We start from the raw sequence: 27,416 nt of genomic DNA, 5'->3' as shown, positions 1-27,416 counted from the left end.
TGTCGTGTGACGTCATTGTCATGTGACTAAAGAAAAAATGGGCAAACGGAAGTAGATTTTTGGAAATATCAACAAACAGTTACATTCGAAAATTTTGTTAGGTATCAATGAAATTAATTATCAATTAGATCTAGGAGACACATTTTGTACTAAGCCTTTTGTCTTCACAATAATTTTGTTACAGAAAAACGATTTTCCTGACGGAAAACGTGATTCAGAAATCACATTATTTATTCAGGATCTCACTTCTCACATTGTTACTTTGAAAATTTCTAATACGGTTTCTATATTGCCACCTCATCAACTTGTTTAAAACAGTTTTATTGTAGAAAACAGTTGCTACTATATGACATAACAGCTGATAAGGTACAATTATTTTCAATGTACATGCTAAAAACACTTGTTTTATGTGCTGGTCGAAACCCCTTAACCGAATCCAGTTCGTTCGCCCTGATTCGCGTTCACCTTAATACCTGTATGCCCTGGGTCCATTCGCTCTGATTTTTTTTGTTTGTCTTCTTGTATAATGTTTATGTTTTGAAAAGAGTATGATAAAGTTTGTTGAAAATTTCGCAGAATATTTTGTTGTATTGCCATGATTGCTGCTACCAAATAATTATTTTCCTTTGATCTGCACTGTAGAGTACCGTTACTCAGTACCAGGAATACAAGGTATTTAATATAAAACAACTGAAGGCCATGTTATCTGCATGTATTCTTCTTCTTCTATACGTATTAACTTCCAATTATGGAACACCTACTCATTGGAATTATTTCCGGATGAGGAGTTATAAAAAGTTTATGTTGCACACATAAAAGTTTATAGTAAAACTAAGAATATATACACTAAAATCCAAAGTTCAGGGATTAAAATATAAAAACAAAAAAAACAAAAAACAAAACGAAATCACTTAACTTTATACAAGAATAAAAAAATAAACGGGACACCCCTGCCTCTACCTTATCACATATGTACAACAGCTCATATCACAAGTGTTCAATATATACGGGTTCACTTTATTTACAGTTAATTGGACAGATTTATGATTTATCTTAATTGGTAAATTTATACAATTTCAAAATAATCATTAACACTAACAGTTAACTCATAACAAGATGACGCATCACACACCAATTATGTCCTTAATTTTTTACACTATTATTTTAGAGAGCACATATATAGGAAATGTGTCAAAAAGAACTGGAGATCAAAGAAGCAAAGCTGTGTGCGAAATAAAAATCCCTTGTATGTCTTACAATTCGTATACGTTGTTTTTACTCATTCCAAGCTGACTAGTTTATTTTTAAAAAATGTTACCATCATTATTAATCCAACAAAGACAATTAATACAAAAATAAGTGAACTCAAAGATATCATAGTTATATACCTAATCAGCATTCTAAATTACAATCAACAGTCATTAAAATAAATTCTAAATAAAACAAATGTAAGAATGAAGCCCATTAATGACATTAATGCTCCAAAACAAGCCTATAATTTTTAAATATTTCCATAGTTTTTCATGATTTCACGAATATATATTTTCTTTAATATTGATCACATAAATATCTGAACATGTTTATAAAACCTTAATACCACTATATTAATTTTTTTTTAAAGTAGGGCGAACAAACCCAGGGCGAACGGACCCAGAGCAAACATGTTATCAGGACGAACGGACCCGATACCATAGAGGCCACTCCCCTTTCTTTCCTATAAGAGTGAGGGGCCTTTAGCTTTACCATTGCATGAAACAAGTTCCTGTAGCCATGGTAGCACATGCCCAGCAAACAAAAAAACATTTAAGAATAACATAAACATAATGCCTCTTACAAATGTTATTTTTTATGTTATTTTGTGGACTCCAATCAACATTTAAGTGATATATATATATACATGTTCTAAATAACATTAAAAGGTAACATCCAACTATTAAGTTTTAAAGTTAAATTTAGATCTGTTAACTTTAATACTTGTACATCTAACTGACTTTAGAGTAACAACTATCACAACTTTATCATGTTTATTTTTTCTCAAAAAACTAAAGTATAAAAGTTTGCTCTAATTATGAATGTTTTGTAAAGTTGACTTGACAGTGCTTGAGCTATAGGAAAACCATCTTGACTGAAGTAAGCTATGATGAGAGCTCCACATGCTATTCCAATAGAAAGTATGGCAATTAAATGGAGTTGCCGATCTCTGTATTTCATGAACAGATTTTCAGGGTGAATGAATTTACCCACTAGCATTGTTATAATTGTATAATTCTTGACATGTTATATTTATTTAACACACTTTTATTAAGTTCACAAAATGAACATGTGTATATTTACAGGAAACTCTTACTGACTGTCTTAGTGGCAGAATTTGTCATACTTTCATTATGTCTGGTGATGGCATGAAAGAAGATTTATACAGTGTCCCATTGTCTAGTGACAGTGACACAGGTTTGTATCAGTATACAAAATTAATGTCAGCATGTTATGATATAAGTTCCTGCAGAAAGGACTGGCCCATGTTTCTGTAAAATAATATTTTTAATCTTTGATGAGCATATACAACTTATTTTTACATATATACTACAGGGTAATACTGGGTAATCTGAAATACTGGTCTGAATCTGAATCTTTAAGAGGATTAAGTAATCAATTACAAATGCAAGCCATAAACAATTTATACATGCAAATAATAAGCCATTTATCTCTTCAAATGTGGGTGATTTGTCCCTTACATCCTTAGGGGTTTATTTAACAATATGATTTGAACTATCTTGCAGGCGATCTACAACAAACAAATGGATACACCACAAAAAGAGTTCCCAGTGGAGACAATTTTACAAGTATGTACTATGTATTGATTGACATACATGCATGCAAGTGTTCATTCAGTGAGTTCGGGGTTGGCAAAAACCAGGGTTTCATGAGTATTACCCAGCCCAGTGGGAAATATTGGCAAAAACCCGGATTTTAGCGAATACTGGGCAATAACGGGTAATCTGAAATTCTGGCCTGAATCTGAAAGAGGATTCAGTGATCTATTACAAATGCAATAAATAAATGATTTATACATGCAAGACAGTATTTTAATTTATAACTGAGACTACTATAACGCATTATGGTAGTCTCATTTTATGAGCTCACTTGTTTGAAACTCTTAGTATAAAGTGTATAAATTTGTGAAAGTATTGGTCCAGCAACTCGAAGACATACATGAACACACGAACACACATAGACAAATGTAAATATTATACTCAATAAGTTTATAGATATTTCGTATAAACTTTTATTAAATTACCTTTCTGCCTAAATTGGTCAAATTGATAGCATAAGTCTTAATTTATTGTTTTTTTATGCCCCCGCCGTAGCGGAGGGGGCATTAAGTTTTACCCTTGTCCGTCCCAAAGTTGGTTTCCGTTCTCTAACTTTAAGTTTGCCTTAACCAATTGTTATGAAACTTATACACAATGCCTACTATCACAAAATACAGATCAAGTTTGAATTTTAGTGGTGTCACTTTTACCGTTCTAGAGTTATGCCCATTTACAAATGAAAAAATCGCAAAATTTTTTCGTTGCAGTTCTCTAACTTAAGTTAGCCTCAACCAAATGTTATGAAACTTATTACCACAAAATACAGATCAAGTACAAATTTGGGTAGCGTCACCTTTACCGTTCTTCGGTTATGTCCCTTTATAACTTTATATGATATGCAAGCAGGGGCATCGTCTGTGTCCCATGTACACATTCCCAATTTATTTTTATACGACCGCAAAAAAATTTTGCGGTCGTATATTGGTATGACGTTGGTGTCGTCGTCCTCGTCCGGCGTCATCGTCGTCGTCCGAAGACACATTGGTTTTCGCACTCTAACTTTAGTTTAAGTGAATGGATCTCTATGAAATTTTACCATAAGGTTCAATACCACAAAAGGAAGGTTGGGATTGATTTTGGGGGTTACAATACCAACAGTTAAGGAATTAGGGGCCAAAAAGGGGCCATAAATAAGCATATAATTTGGAGTTTAGTATGACGTCCATTATCACTGAACTAGTATACATATTTGTTTAGGGGCCAGCTGAAGGATGCCTCCGGGTGTGGGAGTTTCTCGCTGCATTGAAGACCCATTGGTGGCCGTCGGCTGTTGTCTTCTCTATGGTCGGGTTGTTGTCTCTTTGACACATTCCCCATTTCCATTCTCAATTTTATTTTTGTAACTTCCAGACATAACTTGTGTGTTAGTGTATGGATCTCTCTGACATTATACCACAAGGTTCCATATCACAAAGGGAATGCTGGGATTGATTTTGGGGGTAATTGCCTCAAAATTTTAGGAATTAGGGGCAAAAAACAAGCATTTTTCTAGTTTCATGACAATAACATGGGTGTAATTGTATGGATCTTTCTGAAATTGTACTACAAGGTTCCATATCACAAAGGGAAAGCTGGAATTGAGTTTGGGGGTAATTGCCCAAAACGTTTAGGAATAAGGAGCCAAAAAGGGGCCAAAAATAAGCATTTTTCTAGTTTCCAGACAATAACTTGTGTTCAAGTGTATGGACCTCTCTGAAATTGTACTACAAGGTACCATACCACAAAGGAAAGGCTTGGATTGATTTTTGGGTAATTGCCTCAAAATTTTAGGAATTAGGGGCAAAAAACAAGCATTTTTCTAGTTTCAGGACAATAACTTGTGTGTAAGTGTATGGATCTTTATGAATTTGTACTACAAGGTTCCATATCACAAAGGGAAAGCTGGGTTTGAGTTTGGGGGTAATTGCCTTAAAGGTTTAGGACTTTGGGGCCAAAAAGGGGCCTAAAAACAAGCATTTTTCTAGTTTCCAGACAATAACTTGTGTTCAAGTGTATGGATCTCTCTGAAATTGTACTACAAGGTACCATACCACAAAGGGAAGGCTGGGATTGAGTTTGGGGGTGATGAATCATAAGGGGGTTCAAAAAATTTGAGGGAGGGATTTTTTTTTCTTTAAAATTTTCCATTTTAAATTGGTTATTTCTGATTTATATATAAAAGCAAATAATAATGATATGGTTTGAATAGGTAAATTAAAAAAATTTAAGTTCTTAAACCACAACCTATGCTGTGTCAAATATTTAATCACAATCCAAATTCAGTGCTGTATCAAGCTTGAATGTTGTGTCCATACTTGCCCCAACTGTTCAGGGTTCGACCTCTGCGGACGTATCAAGCTGTGCCCATTTTATTTAATATATAAATGTCTAATATTTAGAGTAAATAATTAATTATATGTAAGGAAAATGGCTATTCGACAAACTTTGTTCATTTCTTTTTTTTTTAATTTTTGTTCTAGAATTTACACAATTCTAGCAAATTAGATACACATCACTAAATAAGTAATAATTCGGATTATGACACCTATTTGTTTACAAATGTATATTACAAGACAAGACAATATTTTATTTAAGTCTCACCTCTTACAAAACATTTATATATTATTACAGCTTCACATATAAAACAGGAGCCACTCTGAAAAAGAGTTCTGAGAGACTATAAAAATTATATATAAATTCATATATAACACTTTTCAAAAGACTAAAAAAGTGAAAAAGTATATTTTAACAAAACGCATTTGACTAACAGGTCGAACAACAAATGTTCTTTAACCCTGCTGACTGCCATTGGCGATTGCCAAATAAACGTATCACCAATGTTATAAATGGATCTTAATTATAAATTTAATACTAAACAGAAAACAATAAACTTGCGGAAAAGATGATATACCGCAAACAAAAGGGGCAAAGGTTTCGATTCCTAATATCACTGAAGAGACATTAATTGTCGAAATCTGGATATGGTGCACAAAAACCTTTGCACCTTTCGTTTGCGGTATATCATCTTTTACGCAAGTTTATTGCTTTCTGTTTAGTATTAAATTTATAATTAAGATCCATTTATTACATCGGTGATCCATTTATTTGGCAATCGCCAATGGCAGTCAGCAGGGTTTAAGAACATTTGTTGTTCGACCTGTTAGTCAAATGCGTTTTGTTAAAATATACTTTTTCACTTTTTTGGTCTTTTGAAAAATGTTGTTTGTGCTGTATTTAGACCCCTCTAACAAGAAATTTGTTTTGCATGCACACGTATAAAAATTGCGGTTTTTATCCAACGCAATCATAGGTTTGAACGTTGTTTTCAATTTAGACTTGTTTATATTTTTCGTTTGGGCTTGTATTATGTTTGCCTTAGGGTTTATATGATCCGTTCATCCTATTTTGACTCCTCAAAATTCAAGAGTCTATCCTAAATTGAGGTAAATTGTATGGCTTTCCAAATACAGTTTCGATTCCTAACATCACTGAAGAGACATTAATTGTCGAAATCTGGATATGGTGTACAAAAACTTTTGCACCTTTTGTTTGCGGTATATCATCTTTTTTCACAAGTTTATTGTTTTCTGTTTAGTATTAAATTTAAAATTAAGATCCATTTATTACATCGGTGATCCGTTTATTTGGCAATCGCCAATGGCAGTCAGCAGGGTTTAAGAACATTTGTTGTTCGACCTGTTAGTCAAATGCGTTTTGTTAAAATATACTTAGACCTGTTGGTGACCTTCTGCTGCTGTCTGTTCTATGGTCGGGTTGTTGTCTCTTTGACACATTCCCCATTTCCATTCTCAATTTTATTTTTCACTTTTTTGGTCTTTTGAAAAATGTTGTTTGTGCTGTATTTAGACCCCTCTAACAAGAAATTTGTTTTGCATGCACACGTATAAAAATTGCGGTTTTTATCCAACGCAATCATAGGTTTGAACGTTGTTTTCAATTTAGACTTGTTTAAATTCATATATATATATACACACACATAAAATATAAAACATACTAAAAATATACATTTTAAGAATATAATAAATATTTTCTTTTCAATAAAATATCATAGCTGATTTTGGCATGTAAAGTAAACATTTTCATCACTAAATAAAAATACAAATTTATCATCATCTGACATACTATAAAAATCATGACAAAAAAAATTCATAAATTGAGAATGGAAATGAGGAATGTGTCAAAGAGACAACAACCCGACCAAAGAGCACAGGAATAAACAAAACAGCACGTAAATCTTCATATAGTGGACAACTCAAAATTATGTTTCCATCTTCAATATTATTATTACAATTAAAACATAGTCTATCATCAAAAGGTAAGTTCTGATACCAGCCCGTTTCAATTTTTAGGGGCACAACACCACAGCGAAATTTTGCAAAAGCCCTTCTATATTACAATAGAATGCCTTTTTATTTTTTCAAATGTGGATGTTTTGTCCCGCAGGGTATATATTTAACAATATGATTGTATGGCAATTAAATTTTACAATTCACTAATAACACTACGCTTAAATATATTTTTTCAAACTTTTAATTGATTCACTTAAAGCTGGGAGATAAACAAGATATACAACAAAAAAAATAAGCAAAAAATAATTTTATTTTTACAATAAAAAATTATTGGAAAAACATGAGAATAGGAAGAAATAGAATTTGTTATCCACTGAAAATAACTAAATGTTTATCTGTATGAAAGGTATGTTTTTCAATATAATACTATGAAACTAAAATAATTCTTTGCTATTCTGTGTGTAAATAAGCTTCAAAATTCATATTACCCATTATTACCTGGTATTACCCATTTCTGGGAATATTGCCCTTCCCAGGAAAACCAATATTTCCCACACAGGTAATACTTAAGCAACCCCAGTGAGTCAACAGCATACTTTCAAAATTTTAGGAAGTTTTAAGTTAGCGTTTAATTTAATGTTGCCAAATTATATGACGAACAAGGAAAGTGGTGTTAAAGGGGCACTAGCTGTCCAATTCATGTTCACCGATTTGACTCAAATTCTCATATTTGATTTATAACAATGTAAAACATTTATCCAAATTATAAAAAAGTCTAAAATAAACAATATACCGGGCATGGACTCAATAATATGTAGCTTCGTTTCGTGTGTATTTTAGTGTAGACGCCATCTAATTAACTGTCGAGTTGACCCCCGAAGACCTCCGATTGCCATATAAGCGATATAAACATAAATATAAATATAAATAGATATCAGACTCGTGCATTTATATTTTTCTATGTCTGTTTAATTTCATATTATAGATTAAAATTATATGTTAATCGTTTTTACCTGTATCAGAATGATTTTTTGTGGAACGAATCAGTCAATCAAATGATTTACCTTTGTTTCACTTTCAATGTTGACATTCTTTTCCTTTAAAGAATTGAACACGCAGAATGCATGCGGTATCCATCTCTAGCTAAGGGGTTAAATTGAAGTTCACATGAATACGGATTCAATGAGGTCGAATTATTCACTTGCAAGTGAATAATTCATCATCAATGTTTCTTAGCTTATTTTGACAAAATTGAACTATACTGGCTGCTAAAAGCGATATATTATTTCACTATTTCACTTTCATTAATGATTGAACAAAAAAAATCATACTTTATATTTTTTATATATCTTGTAGCTAGTGCCCCTTTAAGGTGTAATACCACCAAAATATAGTACCTCACATGTGGTTTCATGCTAAAAAATGGTTGAAAAAAATATTCCCTTGGATTTAACAGTTGTAGGAAACTCATAAACCTTATTTTTCATTGCAGAAGATTTTTTATGAGTCATAAACATATATCTTGGGTGTTTCAAAGCACCATTTTTTTTTTATATGGTGTTCCAATAAAATATTTTAGAAAATTGAGGTGACATGGTTACCACAGCTTGTAAACAGAAAAGAAAGGGATGAAAAGTTGGTGGTTGACTTCCAGTGATGGTTAATTGTATGCCCCCGCAACTAAAAGTTGGGGGCATATTGTTTTACCCCTTCTGTCCGTCCGTCTGTCTGTCCGTCCCATTATGGGTATATAGTTATTCCAGATAACTCCTCCTACAGTTTGAATGCTAGGAAGCTTTCACTTTGATGGCTGTTTGTACATATATTGAAGGTGTGCATGTGGTCAGGGTTTTTATTTTTATTGATATTTGCTCATTTGAGAGATAGTTGAACTTTGTCATTTTTGTCGAGCCTGCAACTTTTGTCGCAAAAGTAAGACATAGCGATCATACATTCTGTCGTCGTCTTCGGCAGCGGCGTCCACAAATATTCACTCTGTGGTTAAAGTTTTTGAAATTTTGATAACTTTCTTAAACTATCCTGGATTTCTATCAAACTTGGACAGAAGCTTGTTTATGATCATAAGATAGTATCCAGAAGTAAATTTTGTAAAAAAAAAATCCTGTTTATCCGTATTTTACTTATAAATGGACTTAGTTTTTCTGCCAGATAACATTACATTTACTCTGTGGTTAAAGTTTTTAAAATTTTAATAACTTTCTTAAAATATCCTGGATTTGTACCAAACTTTGACAGAAGCTTGTTTATGATCATAAGATAGTATCCAAAAGTAAATTTTGTAAAAAAAAAAAAATCCTGTTTATCCGTATTTTACTTATGAATGGGATATCATTTGTGTCTCCCAGACACAATAATATTTCAAAGAAAGTCCTACATTGACTTTGTTATAATACAGTTACTTCAGAGTGGAGTGCTGGGTCATCATTTTGTTTAGTCTTATATCTGCAATGTCATGTCGTGTGAAATTTTCACACATACAGTAATGGACAGGATAAAACTTTACCAAGTATTTCTTTATTTGAAACAAAGATGAACTCTGCACAAATTTTTGAACAATGCCAATTAAAACAAAGACTAAAAGGGGGAAAACAATGGTGGTATTACCCCATAAGGTGTAACACCACTAATTTGGGCCCAGCCAGAAAGCACATACCAGAAAGTAGCACATATTTAACACAAAATAGTTCCTACGCATGAGTGTAACTTTCAAAATATGTAGAATATTTAGGTCTTTTTTGTATCAAATGAAAGCTGAATGACTGGTGATCATTGTAGAACACTTTTTGACTTATAATTTTGAATATTAAAAAAACTGCACCAACTTTTAAAAAGAGGGTACATTTTGCCTGTTTGTCAGATCTGAAGTACCTGTTTTGGTACATCCGAAGTTCCGTGAACCAGTTCTCTCTTATATGCCATTAAAGGTATGTTGATTTTTTCAGTACAAGACACCATAAAGTGTTGCTTTGACATGCAATGATTGTCACTTTATTTGAACTTAAAGTAAAAGAGCTGTGCGTGCTTGAAATTGAGGAATTTAACATAGAAAGCAATGGGGTACTTCCTAAAGCAATTATATGTGGAACAGAGGACATTATCATCAATAATCAAATATAAATTTGAAATTTAAATTATGAAGCAAGGCAATTAAATTACTATGCTATCATCCTGAATTAGCAAGTAAATTTTGCTGTTGGACATTAAGCAGCCATCACTCAATCAGTTTATCAAAACGGATTAATATAAGCTAACAGCTTGTTTCTGGATCCTATTAATTATTCACTTGTATTAATATGTAAATGCCAATTTGTGTAAATTACTTAACCTGAATTTAATTAATAAAATATGTTTACACTAAACAATAAATTTTGTGTTCTCCTCTAACTTCAGGTCTGGACCCAGATATTAACCCTGATGAAGAGGAGGAGAAACAAAGACTCATAGCACAAGTTCTTGAACTACAAAATACACTAGATGGTTAGTACATAATAGAAAAACAAAGGATATGGGGTATCCATCCATGACACAAAATTAGAACATGCTCAGCAGAAAACACACAAAAAGCAAAGGAACAGCACTTTTATTGCTGTTCTTCATCTCAAAGTCACAGTGAGGCCTTCAACATGGAGCAAAAACACTCTCACCTAACTACAAGTAACATATATTCATAAATTCCAAATAGTCTCTTATAAAGCAAAATTTGCTTATCTTTTTCTGAAGAATGACAATAAAGTGACTATATGCAATAATGCAATATCATCACCACTATTCCTAAATTGAGGACTAAAATATGGTTGGAAATAATGCACACAAATATTTTAATCTTTTCACCAGTATTTTTTTACTGTAAATTTTTTCTCTCAGAATTGTAACATAAATTTTACTATATCTTTGAAATCCAAGGAACAAAATAGTATGACCTGTAACTACAAAACACATGAAGATGTGTAGCTTATAGATATAGGAAGATGTGGTATGAATGCTTTTCTATTCTTGTAAATATTTTTCCATAAGAAATTTGCTTGTATGGGAGATAACTCTGTGAACTATGGAGGAAAACATTATCATATAATAGAGGATCTTCACTAGTTTTATAACGTATGAGAAAAGTGAAATAAAGGTTTGGTCATTCTTAAAGGGATGAATATTTCTCTGATTAAGGCTAAAAAGAAAAGTATTGTCAATTGTAAATACATAACCTAAAATTGTGATGAACATTTCAATACACGATGATGTGTTTTGTAAAGCAGGAAGAAAATAACTGGGAAAAAATGACATTTAGGAACTTTTAACAAGAAATCTAAAAGTGCTCAATAAATAAATGTACAATTTTAAACAATAGCAATTTTAATATTTAGAACTTTTTGAATTCTTGTAGAAAGTTCATAAAAGTCCCTTTTCCCTTAAGTTTCCAAGGATTACTATTTGGTTCCATTTTCAGAAAATTCATAACTTAATTACCAATCCAACTAAATTTTCATTTTAATAATGTTTGGAACTTTTTTATACTTATGATTGACAGTCAGATTTATAGAGGCAGTAACACAAGAATCTGACTATATATCAAATGGGAGACAACTCTGTTTGATTTTTAGATTTTTGTATTTTATAAACAATCTACAAATAAAAATCTATCTTGTGAAATAAGATACTACAGCATTTTTCATTTTGGGAAATTAATTCATAAAAACACAATGATTTCATATTGCAGTTATATTTTTATGGAAAGTAGAAGACAAATTATCAAAATTTCATTGCATTTTGATAATTAAAACCATAAAATAAATTGTTTATTTCCTTATATAGGTTAGTAATGTCAATTGAAAGATATATTTAATATTAAAAACAAATTCAATCAAATGTGTTTTTTTTATGAACTATGAATGAAATATAAATACAATTATGACCATTTACATAAATTAAGTAATGGGTCCATGTCTCATTTAAAGGGACATAACTCAACCTACTTTAATACACATCTATCATAGCACTATTGTCTTTATTACTTAATTGTACAACAATGTACTAAAGAGTTATGAAATATAATGATGTAATATATATTTTAAGAAGAACATATTTCATAAAGGCTAGAAAAATGTGTTGTGTTTCTGATTATGAACATGAAGTCCTAAATCAGGAAAGTCCTAAATCAGGAAAGTCCTAAGTCAGGAAAGTCCTAAGTCAGGAAAGTCCTAAGTCAGGAACCTGATGTTCAGTGGTTGTCGTTTGTTGATGTGGTTCATAAGTGTTTCTCGTTTCTTGCTTTTTTATATAGATTAGACTGTTGGTTTTCCTGTTTGAATGGTTTTACACTAGTCATTTTTGGGGCCCTTTATAGCTTGCTATTCGGTGTGAGCCAAGGCTCCATGTTGAAGGCTGTACTTTGACCTATAATGGTTTACTTTTACAAATTGTGACTTGGATAAAGAGTTGTCTCATTGGCAATCATAACACATCTTCTAATATCTATGAAATAAGGATAGATATGTATGTGTAGAGCTTGTTTGTCCCATATCAGGCTAAACTTTGGGCTAAAAGTAGGTTATAGTTATGGTTTAAGGTAGTTTTACAATGAAGTTGTGGTCGCATTAACATAAAACCTAGAACACATGTTTATTATTGTGTGAACTTATAAAAATATTTCCAAACTAGGATTTTGACTTAGATTTAGCGGTTTGCTAAACATGAAAATAAAATAGTTCCCATTGCAAAATGAATGCAATCTCTACCCTCTATGATTTTTTTCTTGTCTCGCCTCGACAAAGTAAAAAAAAAGAGATTTAGGCATGCTGTTTCTGGGATCAGCGTTGTCAACAATGTATTAGTGTGTGATTAGGCCAGTTTAAGGGGAACCACTAATGGAGGGAAGGTCAAAAATATTTGGTACGCAGTTGTATTAGCATTGGCATGTTTCATTTTCATGGAGATGTTTTGCCCACACGGTCTGTAATGGTCTGTTGACTTTGAAACTTTGCTTAGTGTACATGTATTCGTTTGTGATTTATTAGATAAATTTAAGTCAAACCACTTGTTGAAGGTCAATGATAATTGGTAGGCAGTTGTATTAGCATGTGCATGTTTCATTACGTTAGAAATTATTTTCCTTGCTCCCCCCTTTTTTCCACCCGTCAGCCATGATCTACTGACTTTGACAATTTTGCCTAGTTTACATGTTAAAGTTTGTGTTTAGATTAGGTCAGTTTAAAGGGATTCACTTATGATGTCATGCAGTTTTAAATTGAAATGCCTTTGAACATGATGAAACTAACAATGCCATGAAAAAATATGTTACTGTGAATATATATTTCTTCTTTTAAATACATTTTCAATATGTTTTAAGATCTGTCATCAAGAGTGGACTCGGTAAAAGAAGAAAACCTGAAACTAAAATCAGAAAACCAAGTATTAGGGCAATATATAGAAAACCTCATGGCTGCCAGTAGTGTGTTCCAGTCAACAGAACCTAAAGCTAAGAAAAAGTATATATATTAACTAAGTTTTATATTAAAAAGATGAAGAAGAAATAACACTTTATATTAATTTTGTGCAGCCTAAGCACTTTTCTGGATTAAGTTTCATCAGGAATGCTCTAACCAAAATATTTGAAACCCAAGTGTTTAAGTGCTTGAATAGCTATTTATACCAAAAGGGACCTAAAATGAATAACCAAATTCATCTAAGGTTAACTTTGCCTGAGGGAGTTTTAACCTTACTTTCTTGATTATTTATGAATTCATCAACTGAGATACATTAAGGGGACAAGATCATTTTAGTCCAGTTCAAGAGGCAAAATTTAGTGTGGTTCACACTAAGATCATTATTTTCATGTAATGCAGTTTTCTTAGGAGACAAAATCTGGCCTCGCGGTCATAAAACTTTTGAGCACGATTATTGTACTCAGACTCAGAAATCAGCCAATCAAAATACTGGATTTGGTGTTTCGAGCACAAATTTTGTACTCCGAGTACTGAGTAAAGTTTTATGACCGAGGGACCTGACCTTTATATATCATTGGTGTTCAGGTTATAAAAAATTGAAAAAAAATCATTATTAAGGTATTTAGACTGTAATTTACAAGACGATTATTTATAAAGCCAAAAATGGTCAATGTAAATCAAACTTGGTGACATAGGCAAACATTGGTAAACTTCAATATTTATTAAAGTAAGTTTTTAAGAATTTTACTACTCATGCAATTTATATTTGTCAATAATTAAATTTATTATTTATAGTTTCATTTTTTTTTAAATTAAAAAATATTTGACAGCAATTTGGGTTATGATTCAGTGGACTGATGGTTATTAATTTTAACATTTGTATTAAAAAGATAAATGCACACAGTAGATAAATAAGAAATGTATTGAATATGTTTGAAGTATAGAAAGGTTATAAATACAGTTCAACAGATGATCTAATATACTAACAAATTCTTTTTTTTAAGGTCTGGGAAGAAAAGAGAGAAATAAATCAAAGTCTGCTAACAGTTAGAGAAAGCTTTGAACTACAGCAAAATTTCATGTGGTTGCATAATATCTAAAAATAACCTAGTCTTTATAACTTATAGAATAGAATGCTGATTGATTTTTATTTCAACTGCATAAAAAATGTTTGTATTGTTGAATCTCATTTAAAGTTTGTATTTATATTAAAAGGAAATGTTGCAAAAAATGTATATGTATATTTACCAAAACCTCAATGATTTACAACCAGTATAAATTACCAATGAGTTTTTTATCTACAAGTTTCTTAGTCAGTAATTATTTTGTTGAGTCACTTGAGTAATTGGTTTGTAATGAAACATACTTTTAATGCATTTCCTACTTGTAACATTGTTGTTCTATTAACATTAACATAAAAGCATTAATACTGGAAATTCAGAAATGACTATGTTCATTTATTATTGCAATTGTTGACATATATGCAAAATTAACTATTTTAATTTGAGGAAATGCTGTATGCAAATGATGTTATCAAAATTTAAAATGTGATTTTTATACATTTGAAGGAATTCTGTCGCTCTTTTTGCAATAATTGAAACCATGCAAAAATTTCTAAATTAACAGTTAATAAATTTCTGGAAATTTTTCTATAAAAAAATATTAAATTCTATTTCATATGATAATTATTTCCCCTAATTTTACTGTAATTATTGCATTATTTAGAAAAAGAAAAATAGACAAATGTACGTATTTATAAAAAAAGAACATCTGTTCAGCATTTTATCTCCCTTGATCTTGCAGTTACAAGTGTATTCTGTAGATGAAATTCATAATCATGCAGTTTTGTACAAAAGACAAAAAATATGAAATGTGTGTTACCTTTTTTAAATTTTCATACTTTAATAGATTGATTTTTATCCCCAAGTTTCCACAATTATTCACACACTGCCAGAGGCTTTACAATACTTCTACATGAACTTTATTGAAACATTATCAGCATTAATTAAGGGCATTGTGGAATTTCTGGTAAAACTTACAAACTAAGAAAACCTATAGTTTCTCTCTTATAAAGCATCTTTTCCCAATGTCTACACAGCACTTGTAAACTTTCTGAACCTACAGCATTCTGCTAAAAGCTAAGCTTTATCTCTCTGGTGTATATACTTAGCCCTTATTAACCTGTAAACAGTTTGTGTACATTTTTGATACCTTGAATCAAATTTAGGACCAAACATTGGCATTGCTAGTTGATTTACTCCTGGAAAGTTGAATCATCCTGGAAATTCAAATTTTCGAATAAGTGTAAGATGATGGAATGGTACCTTTTTGTTTGAAAAATGAATTTGAAATTTATGTTACAGTTCACTGCATTTTAAAATTTTATTAACACAAAGCTTTAAAAATCTGTGTTTGTGTAAAAATACTTACTGAAAAATTATCTGGCAAAATAAGAGAATGTTCTGTTTTTTATTTGATCTCTTTTCATACCTCCAATGTCTGGAGATACTGTAAAAAGCTGATATTTAGTTCACTGTGAACATAATTCCCACCATATTCTTTTTTTCTTTTTGTTGCACAATTTTGAATACAGGATTTCCTAGTTCAGAGGAATTTGTACCATCAAACCAATTAGAATTTCATCTAGACAAGACTGAAGTGAGTTTATTGTTATAAAAAAAATGTTGATTTTCCCAGGAAAAAAATACTCAGTTTTAAAACATGACATAATCATAAAGGAAATTCATTGACATCCAAAAAATACAATGCATGTTTTTCATGGAACCTTGAAAGGGGTACAGAACACTTAAGGTAGATAACTTTTTAAATATCGGCTGAATGTTTTAATCAAATATTATTAGAAAAGAGAAATCAAGCTTCTCAATGATCAAAATTGTTGTTTGTCAAACTGCTATATATCCAATGAAATTATTTCTGTAAATTGTGTGGTTAAAATTTATTGAAATTTTTATATTTTTGTCAACATGTCAAAATGAATATTTTGTCAAAATTTTATAAAAATTAAACAAGCCAACTTTATTTTAGTCGAAGTGCTGGGTACCCCCTTAAGTATAAACGTGTTGTTCAGAAGGTCCTTCTGATGAAAATAAAGTAGTCCTTTCCATATTCTTTGCAGAAAGAAGGCCAATTCACACAATCAAAATTCAAACTGATTTGAAGAGTTTATGACAAGAATGAAAAAGACACATTGTTATTAAATAATAAGGTTATGGAGCAAGTGCATGGCTGAAGGGTTAGTTCTAAGTAATTTTTGTGACATAGAGAGCTGAAAAATCCTGTATTTTTTAAGATATTTCATTTTATATTTAGACTTAATGTGATATTTTATCTGTTAAAAATTAATATCTTTAATGTTTGGTAATTTCGGGTAAAGTTGTTGTTGTTTATGCTATTTCCTATTGTATACTTCATATTTTCTAATGTTGTAAGTTTTTATTATCGAAATCCATAAAATATGTATGCAGTGTTCTCCCTAGGAATTTCAAATACCATCTTATCAGAGAGGAAGTTTTCAAATGCGAACTTCTTATTGAAACTGGTAATATCACAGTAATGAAATTCCCCAAAAATATGTGTATATTGTAAAATAACAAAAACAACAAACTCCGAGGAAAATTCTAAACGGAAAGTACATAATTAAATTGCAAAATTAAAAGCTCAAAACACCTTTACTCCATCAGTATGGCAGATATACTGTAGATTCATTATTATTCGTTGGATACCAATTTTCGTGGATTTCATGGGTAAATTAAATGTTCAACGAATAACAAATTTTCTATAGGCTAGTATGAAGACTTTCGCAAAACCACGAAATCAAATATCCACGAACATGCAAGTTTTCCTTAATCTACAAAAATTGATACCCACGAAAATAAATGAATCTGCAGTAATAGGATCTCTGTTCCTAATTGCTATTGAAAACAATATTTTTGGCTATCATATACAGCAGGTCTGTAATGCCATTGTAATACATTTACAATAGATTTTGTAATGGTGTCCAGCAGATTTGATCCGTGTTACCTAATTTATTTGCTGTACTAATAGGCAGTTGTAGGTTGTCATAATTAATCCTTAGAGAATTCTGTTCTGTTGGTATCAGAGTGAAAAAATTGGATTGTGGGATGCTGGACACCCCTAGGGAAAACATTTTATATTGGATGTTGTTGTATATTGTGATGCATATTTTGTTTTTGTCACTGCCATACTGCATAGATTACTTAAAATAAAACATTAAGCAATATATATATATATATAGCTATTTATGAATTCACATTACTTATAAAAAACGAAAAAGTAATAATATGTGGTATGATGCCACGAGACAACAGTACACAGAAGTGACCATTTGTTGCTGACATATACACTATTTGGTCCCTGGTGGATAAAATTGAGAATGGAAATGGGGAATATGTCAAAGAGACAACAACCCGACCAAAGAGCCGACAACAGCCAAAGGCCACCAATGGGTCTTCAAAGCAGTGAGAAATTCCCCCACCCAAAGGTGGTCCTCAGCTGGCCCCTAAATAAAAGTGTGAACTAGTTCAGTGAAAATGGACGTCACACTAAACTCCAAAACATAAATGAACTAAAATTAAAAATAGAAAAGGCTAGAGTCTCCTGACTTGGGGCAGGCGCAAAAATGGATAGTTCTCTCATTGGCAATTATACACATTATTTTATACACAAATTCAACTTGACCATGTTTCCTCTAACTAAAATTTCAATCAGGACACCTCCATATTGGTTAGGTACAGTCATTTCCCTATGTCGAAAATTTTATCTAATTTCTACAGACATGCTACAGTTGCAACCTTTATTTATTACATAATTCAAATGGGTTATTTTGAAATTCATAGTGATCAGATGAAATCATAAAATTGAGAATGGAAATTTGGAATGTGTCAAAGAGACAACAACCAGACCAAAGAGCAAACAACAGCCGAAGGTCCTCATTGGGTCTTCAACTTACCAATGCAATCATTAATTTAATTAGTTACTTTAAGAAATGATGTTATCATTAATTTGATTTAATCGTACAATTGACAAAGTAATTGTATTTTAATCAATTACATTGAAAATAATCGGAAACATATCTGCCTCCGATAGATTTAGGGAAACACGTCAAATTCCATCGAAAAAAAGCACGACCTTGTGCAATGCAAATATAATAGCATTGACAAGATTTAGGGCAGCTATTGTTAATAATTTGACAAAAATGTTGTTTACACAGATGCATCCCATGTAAACCTATTAAATCATTTCTGTGAACAAACTTAAACTGTAATTTTACAGAAATTAATCTTTGAATATTGTCTTTTAATATACTGTACAATATACATAAAATTGAAAATGGAAATGGGGAATGTGTCAAAGAGACAACAACACGACAAAAGAGCAGACGAAGGCACACTGCAAGAAAATCCGGACTCGGAGGCGGACTTCAGCTGGCACCTAAACAAAAAAGTGTACTAGTTCAGTGAAAATGGACGTCACACTACACTCTGAAATATATAAATGAACTGAAATTATAAAGCATACAAGACTAACAAAGGCGAGAGGCTCCTCACTTGGGACAGACGCATCAACAAAAAAAAGAGATGGAACTAATTCTTCAGGTAAGTAAATACTGAGTAGTGAGTACGAGAATTCGTTTCGGTGTAAGTCCTTTTTGCAGCGTGCACGTGTACTTTGTAAAAGAAATTGATAAAGAAATTTGTAAGGTTTAGGTGTTGGTAGCTTCGGACAAATCTTACAGAGGTCTGCTCTGTGAGTTTGTTAATGTCTTGGTGCATTAAGCCACTATGATATAGTAACTGAAAAGGGGGGAAAATTATGTTCAGGTATAAAACAAAATACTTTAAGGCTTTTTCTCCATTTCTAACATTAAAAATGCACATGACTTAAAAAACAAAATAAAGGCCACATTAAATACCTTAATATGAAAATAAGAAGATGGTTATATATTGCCAACTCTCCACAAGAGACCAAATGACACAGAAATTAACAAATATAGGTTACCGTAAAGCCTTCAATAACGAGCAAAACCCATACCACATAGTCAGTTATAAAAGGCCCCGAAATGACAAATGTAAAACAAATTCAAACGAGAAAACAACGGCCTAATTTTTGTACAAAATAATGATCGAAAAACAAATATGATACACAGAAACAAACGACAACCACTGAATTACAGGCTCCTGACTTGGGACAGGCACATACAGAATCAATGTGGTTGGATTAAACATGTTAGCGGTCACCCAACCCTCCCCTTAACGTGGGACAATGGTGTAACAGTAAAACATAAGAACAAACTTAACTCGTCAGATGGATACAAACAGAAATACATATAACAAAAACAGAGTGGACTTGGCAGGGTACTTATACATCCCCACAACAAAAAGACACTAAGTAAAGGTCTGAGCTAGAGTACTCGCAGTTACTGACAGCTAGTTCAAAGCCAATAACAACTAATAGATCAAATCATGCATCTAACACTAAAATATCAATCAGTACACATCCAAAATCCAATGGATTTAGAGTAAAGGCGGCATTATCAGTCAGAAAAAAACATGACCTTGTGCAATGCCAAGATAATGGTATCGACAGATTGTAGAGCAATGAATGTGCATATGTATACAAAAATTATATTTAGTTTGATTTTAATTTACCGATAACAAAATCAATATTAATACCAATAAAACATCATTGAAAGATCTTATTACAGTGTTGAATTGGTAACCTTTTAAAACAAGTTTATTTAAAGGATCGGTAAGTTTACTCGGATCATATCTAAATTTTCAGGCTCGGTAAACAACATCTCCGTAAAAATTAGGATGTGCCTTTCAATTTTGAATAATTTTTCTACAGGAAAAACCAAACGTCAAAACCAAATCTTTATATTTATGGAAGAATTTAGTAAAGGTTTTACGTAATTTGTGGTAACGAAGCAAATGGTGCAATATGAATACTTACAGTGAACCTGTTGATAAATTTTATTGCCTAAACGTACATGAGCGAAAAATTACATTTCGATGAAAAATATACCATGTAATCAATAAACTTTGACTAAGAAGCTGGCAAATGGTTAAATTGATAGAAATTCTTTTAATAAATCATACGTGAAAAAATCGCCAAAAATAGTTTTTTACCTGTAACTTGCATATGCAGTCTCAAAATCTGCAACACGGAAAGCTGGGGAGATGTGTTTGAGAAAGCGGAGCACTGGAAACCTCTGCTTTTGCTTGTTGAAAATAGATTATGGTTTGGTTCCTTAAGTGCAATACAGTATTTTAAGTTGATGGAAGTGTTTAACAACCTTGACTGGCTATACACAACTAAACTGTCTAGTGTACTTACTAGTACACTTGGTTCAATAAATAACCTGGCAATAAATTGTTCAAATAAGGCCTTTGAAGATAGTGGAATAAATTACTTTTGGAGAGTCACGAATTCGTTGGAAGTACTTAATAATAGCATACTCATATTGGTGATTTAAAATCTGCTCAAAGTTTTGATTTTTCTACTTTATATACCACTTTGTCTCATTTTACACACCTAATTAAAAGGGCATTTTAAAAAGTCAGAATGCGTATACATGTAACACTCCAAAACGTGTCCATCCCCCCAAACGTGTCCGATTCCCTCAAACGTGTCTTTAAAATCCCAAATCGCCCAAACGTGTTCAATTTCACATCCCCTAAACGTGTCCGATAATTGTTATTCGCTAAAACGTGTCCACTTTAAGACTCGTGAACGTCTCAAAACTTTTAGCTCTATATTATGTCGTCAGTGACGTCCATGACGTTTACAGCTATTCAATATTGTAGAGGACACGATTAAAGATGTCGGGTTTCGATTAATAATAATAATATAATAAATAATAGATACTTTATTTAAAGAGGGTAAAATCAGTTAATACAATACTAATCTCCCCTGATGCCCTCTGAATAACTCAAAATATAACAATAATATAATGTATCCATATACATACAAACAAGTCTAAATTGAAAACAGCGTTCAAAACTATGATTGCGTTGGATAAAAACCGAAATTTTTATATGTGTGCATGTAAAACAAATTTCTTGGTAGAGGGGTCTAAATACAGCACAAACAACATTTCCCATAAGACCAAAAAGTAAAAAGTATATTTGAACAAAACGCATTTGACTAACAAGTCGTCGAACAACTAATGTTCTGAAACCCTGCTGACATACATACATACATACATACAGCTTTTATGCAAAACAAATGGCGAAAAACATACATAATCGTTTCATGAACATATTTTGTTAATGATAGAGGACAAATATATTTTTTTTTAGAATATAGATACATTTCATCTGATACTTAATATTTTTAAATAACTTTTTATAATTATTTTTTTATAATTATTCATCATCGAGTCCTATAAAAAGATTAAAGCCGCATTCAAAGGACATAAATGCTATATTGTGTTAGCACAATTACTGGAATTTAAAAAAGGTAACAGAGTCGACCGAAGAAAATCCAAAATCATATTAATTAAATCCTTAATGTTAATTGCTTAAAGTCCAGTTACAAATATTTCATGCATATTCAGGACGACAACATATTAACTATAAATACATAAGGTATATCTATCTACACGAGGCTTCGGATTTAACATCCAAATTACGACCGGCTGTGGTTTTCAATAGAACTGACTTCCCTTTTTTCAACAATTCTGATACAAACTCATTTTCAGGATTTTTTTTTTATTAAATTTTAGGTTTCGAGCATCACTAAAGACACACGAACAAGAGACATAACGTCCAGTGCCAAATATGTCATGCATTATTTGAACTATATCACGGTAACAATAAAAACTGTAGGTATGTTCTATTACTATACCAGGAATTTGTGATTGGGCCTAAATTTTTACGGTTATTCGAGATTAACACTAGTTGGGGTAATAATCTAAAAATTTTAAGAGCGAATCCAGACCGATTTTTTTGTGACTTCAGTAAGAAACTACTTCAATATCCGTTATATAATAGAGGCTGTTTTAAATAAAAGTTGCGGAAATTTTAACTGCCACTAGAAAATAGGAATCAGGACAAAAATGTTGCCTTCCGAAATACAACTGATGGCACCATGAAAGAGCTGTTAGAAAGGTTTTAATCTGCAGAGAAAGGGACATTCTCCCTACACAAGGTATCTGATTTTATATCCACAATTTAACTGAGCAAGGCTACTGACTTACATTTACATCCGACATACCTGAACGGACGCCCCACTTAAAAAAATACCTAAAGTACTTTATTTCTATTTTTAGTTAAAATAGTAAAATGAGTATATATACATACGTTAATGAAATAGCAATAACCAAATATCGGAAGTATTTATAATATGGACACGAATGATCGTTCAGTAAAAGAAAAAAAAATAAGCTTGATTTGGGCACGTTTGGTGTTTATTAAAAATGGACACGTTTGGGCGATCATACAAACGACACGCTTTGGAGCCCTTTATCATCAAGACATGTTTTGCAGTTCAGTGACGTCATGTGGACACGTATGGGGGAATCGGACACGTTTTGGAGGATGGACGCGTTTCTGAGTGTTACATATATATATGTTTAAACTGTTTTAGGTATTTTTTTAGTAACAACAAACAAAAGAACTATTTCAATTGGACCTGCTTTGGTACTATATTTCCCTTGCATTTTTATTAGATAACATTATTGTTCGCTATGAAGATTTCGTATATCATCAAGTATCGGAATTCCAATGGGGACTAACTGTACACCACTTATTGCAGACCTGTTTCTGGATTGCTCTGAATTTATGACTAAAATCAGAAAAGACCAATCGAAACAACATCGGATACAAAAATTAAATAACACTTTTAGATATTTGCATGATGTATTGGCTCTCAATAATGACGACTTTAGTATGTAAACTATAAAGATTTATCCTGCTAAACTGACTTTAAATAAAGCTAACAATAACAATGAACACTGCCCTTTCCTGGATCTCGATATCCATATCTTTAACGGGAAGCTTTATACCAAAATTATGTTCCCTTGTCACCATCTTATGGTGTTTATATATCTCAACTTGTTCGATTCCCTCGTGTATGTAACAACGTTATTGATTTTAACGAAAGAAATCTCAGTATTACTGAAAAATTATTACACCAAGGTTTTTGATATCACAAACTTTTCAAAACATTTACTAAATTTTATCATCGTAAATATAATTCAACACGTAGACATCTTGTACTTCACATCCAACCTTTCATGTAATATTCTTTACAAAGCCCAAAAATATCGGCATTCACATCAAAAGCTAACCAAACATTTAAACAGACTTACTCAGAAGGGATATAGTTACGATACTATTGTCAGGTCATTAAAGATGGCATATTTTGGTATTAGTATTGATTCACTAATAGGGTCTTTGCATCGGAAATAAACACATTTATTCTAAAACCAGTTGATGGCATGATACGGGTTATGTTCTTCTCATATGTTTTAAAATGGTAGGATACTAAACCTCTAACGGGAGGGGATTGTGCTTGAATTTCATATGATGAAACCATAATCTTTCAATCAGTTTAATTGAGGTCTGGAGTTCGCATGTCACTTACTGCTAGTTGTCCCTTTTAATTTATGTATCATTGTCATTTTGCTAAGTTTCTTTTGTTACCTATTCTGACATCGGACTCGGACTTCTATTAAACTGAGTTTTACCGTGCGTATTGCTGTGTGTTTGTTAATTCTACATTGGATAGACGTACAGGGGAAGGGTTGATATCTTACAAAACATGTTTTTCCCGTTTGAATGGTTTTACACTAGTCATTTTGGAGCCCTTTATAGCTTCCTGTTCGGTGTGAACCAAGGCTCCGTGTTGAAGACAGTACTAATACTACTATGACCTATAATGGTTTACTTTTACAAATTGTGACTTGGATGGAGAGTTGTCTCATTGGCACTCATACCACATCTTCTTATATTTATTAACCCCGCCGTATTTTTGCCTCTGTCCAAAATCAGGAGCCTCTGGCCTTTGTTAGTCTTGTGTGTTTTTTAATTAAAGTTAATTTATATGTTTTGGAGTTCAGTATGACGTCCATGTTCACTACACTAATAAACATTTTTGTTAAGGGGCCAGTTGAGACACGCTTCCTGGTTGGGGATTTTCTCGCTGTGTTGAAGACCCATTGTAGGTTGTACAATTTCGATTTATTGTATAGGATGTATTATATCAAAATTGTCACGCGACCAGTAAAAGGAAATTCCCGTGAAAGTGAAAGTAGTAAAAAATGAAATCTTACATTTTTATTTATTAAGTTTTAAACATGCACAGTAACATTAAAGTTAAATTTCTCGATTTTTTAAAATTATTTTGAAAACATTATCGATTGATAAATTTTTTAGTGGATTTGCAATTTCAACCTGCCTTAACATGCTTAAGTTAAACCACCTGTGACAACACACATTATATTTATGATTAAATGTTGCTTTGGGAAGATCCTAACTAATATCTTCAATTTGTACAAGAATAATAAAGACGTAAAAAGAAAATTAGAGAAAGTATTAAACCTAGTAATACGATCTATTACGGTAAGACATTTTAATGATATCGCTTTGTAGAAAAAAATACTCATAACAAATATTGGGCTGGTAATATAGTGTGAAAGACACGTCTTTTTTTGCGTTTACATAAAACATTTGATTTCGACATAATACTATTTTTTGTGCCAACAAAAGTGTATACTTTGAGGTGACCCATACAAATATCTGTCAGTTATGAAAGAAATTATAGATGTAAAAGGAACCAAGAGAGAAAATTAGACCTGGTAATTTGAACTATTAAGGTAAGACATTTTACTGTTATCGCTTTGCAGAAAAAAAAACTCATAACAAATATAGGGCTGATAATTTAGTGTGAAAGACGCACTGCGTGTACATAAAACTTCTCATTGGAGCTCGACACAAAACTATAGTATGGCCTATCAACGTTTGAGACCAATTAAAAACAAAACAGAAAGGAAACATATTATGTTTTTACGTACTAACATTGTACTATTCAATATTGGATATATTAAAACAAAATTATTTTCATTCACCTGTGTATAGAATAATTGTATTTTTGTTGTTTTTTCTGAAATTGTTTAACAATTCACAGCGATATAATACTGTTACTTTAATTATTCATCCCTTATTTTACTGATTTTGTATTTACATTGTCACGCGACCAGTAAAAGGAAATTCCCGTGAAAGTGAAAGTAGTAAAAAATGAAATCTTACATTTTTTTATTAAGTTTTAAACATGCGCAGTAACATTAAAGTTAAATTTCTCGATTTTTAAAAATTATTTTGAAAACATTATCGATTGATAATTTTTTTTAGTGGATTTGCAATTTGAACTTAACATGCTTAAGTAAAACCACCTGTGACAACACACATTATATTTATGGTTAAATGTTGCTTTGGGAAGGTCCTAACTAATATCTGCCAGTTGTACAAGAATAATAAAGACGTAAAAAGAAAATTGGAGAAAGTACTAAACCTAGTAATACGATCTATTACGGTAAGACATTTTAATGTAATCGCTTTGTAGAAAATAATACTCATAACAAATATTGGGCTGGCAATATATTGTGAAAGACACGTCTTTTTTTTTTGCGTTTACATAAAACATTTGATTTCGACATAACACTATTTTATGTGCCATCAACTTTAGATTTAAAAGACAATTTAAAACAATTATGAAAGGAAACATCTCGTGTTTTTTTCTATAGTAACACTGTATATCAAATCTACTTAACAACATCAATTCATAACTTCTCTAAAAGTAAAAGTCTCTATTCAATGTTGGATATATACAAATGGGCATTACTATCAAACATATATAATTAAATGCTGCTTTGAGGAGGTCAAAACATCGTATGTTTTTAAATAAAAATTCCAGTTAAAGTGAAAGTAGTAAAAACGTAAACCTAAATTCTTTTATTTGGTTTTGACCATGCACAGCTGCATTAGTATTAATTTTCACGATTGTTAAATACTATTTTGAAAACATGTCAAATTTATATTTGTTTTAGTGAATTTGCAATTTTAACCTACTACAACAAAAGTATATACTTTGAGGTGACCCATACAAATATCTGTCAGTTATGAAAGACAAATAGATGTAAAAGGAACCAAGAGAGAAAATTAAACCTGGTAATTTGAACTATTAAGGTAAGACATTTTACTTCACTTTGTAGAAAAAAAACTCATAACATATATAGGGCTGATAATTTAGTGTGAAAGACGCGTGTACATAAAACTTCTCATTGGAGCTCGACACAAAACTATAGTATGGCCCATCAACTTGAGACCAATTAAAAACAAAACAGAAAGGAAACATATTATGTTTTTACGTACTAAGATTGTACTATTCAATATTGGATATATTCAAACAAAATTATTTTCATTTACCTGTGTATAGAATAATTGCATTTTTGTTGTTTTTTTCTGAAATTGTTTAACATTTCACAGCGATATAATACTGTTACTTTAATTATTCATCCCTTATTTTACTGATTTTGTATTTACATTGTATCATAGATCAAATTTATTCGTTCAGTGTATGCTCACTTGTGTTAATATGTCTTTTGATTGAGTTAAGTCATTTCAATTGATATTTTATAGTGTGTCTTTCTATGTTGTGATGTTACACTATTGTTTCAGATAAGGGTGAAGGTTTGGTACCATTAAAACGTTTAAACCCACTGCAATTATTTGCACCTGTCCTAAGTCAGGAATCTG

At 31.5% G+C, this 27,416-nt stretch overlaps 1 protein-coding gene and 1 long non-coding RNA gene across 2 annotated transcripts; both read left to right on the top strand.

Moving 5' to 3' along the window:
- Window positions 1–10: 10 nt before the first annotated feature.
- Window positions 11–17,880, top strand: LOC127715187 (short coiled-coil protein B-like). The gene is made up of 6 exons (XM_052221227.1): window positions 11–101; window positions 2,337–2,448; window positions 2,778–2,840; window positions 10,571–10,657; window positions 13,521–13,659; window positions 14,622–17,880. The coding sequence occupies exons 2-6, from the start codon at window positions 2,385–2,387 to the stop codon at window positions 14,644–14,646; spliced, it is 378 nt and encodes a 125-aa protein (XP_052077187.1). The 5' UTR covers window positions 11–101; window positions 2,337–2,384; the 3' UTR covers window positions 14,647–17,880.
- Window positions 17,881–25,051: 7,171 nt separating this feature from the next.
- On the top strand, window positions 25,052–26,841 carry LOC127715198 (uncharacterized). The gene is made up of 3 exons (XR_007988218.1): window positions 25,052–25,223; window positions 26,013–26,193; window positions 26,708–26,841. It is a non-coding gene; the product is annotated as an uncharacterized LOC127715198 (long non-coding RNA).
- The last annotated feature ends 575 nt before the right edge of the window (window positions 26,842–27,416 follow it).

The sequence above is a fragment of the Mytilus californianus genome, unplaced genomic scaffold, assembly GCF_021869535.1.
Source record: "Mytilus californianus isolate M0D057914Y unplaced genomic scaffold, xbMytCali1.0.p SCAF_9, whole genome shotgun sequence".
Lineage (NCBI taxonomy): Eukaryota > Metazoa > Mollusca > Bivalvia > Mytilida > Mytilidae > Mytilus > Mytilus californianus.
Note: the sequence above shows the minus strand (reverse complement) of the source record. Positions and strands in the feature narration are given on the sequence as shown.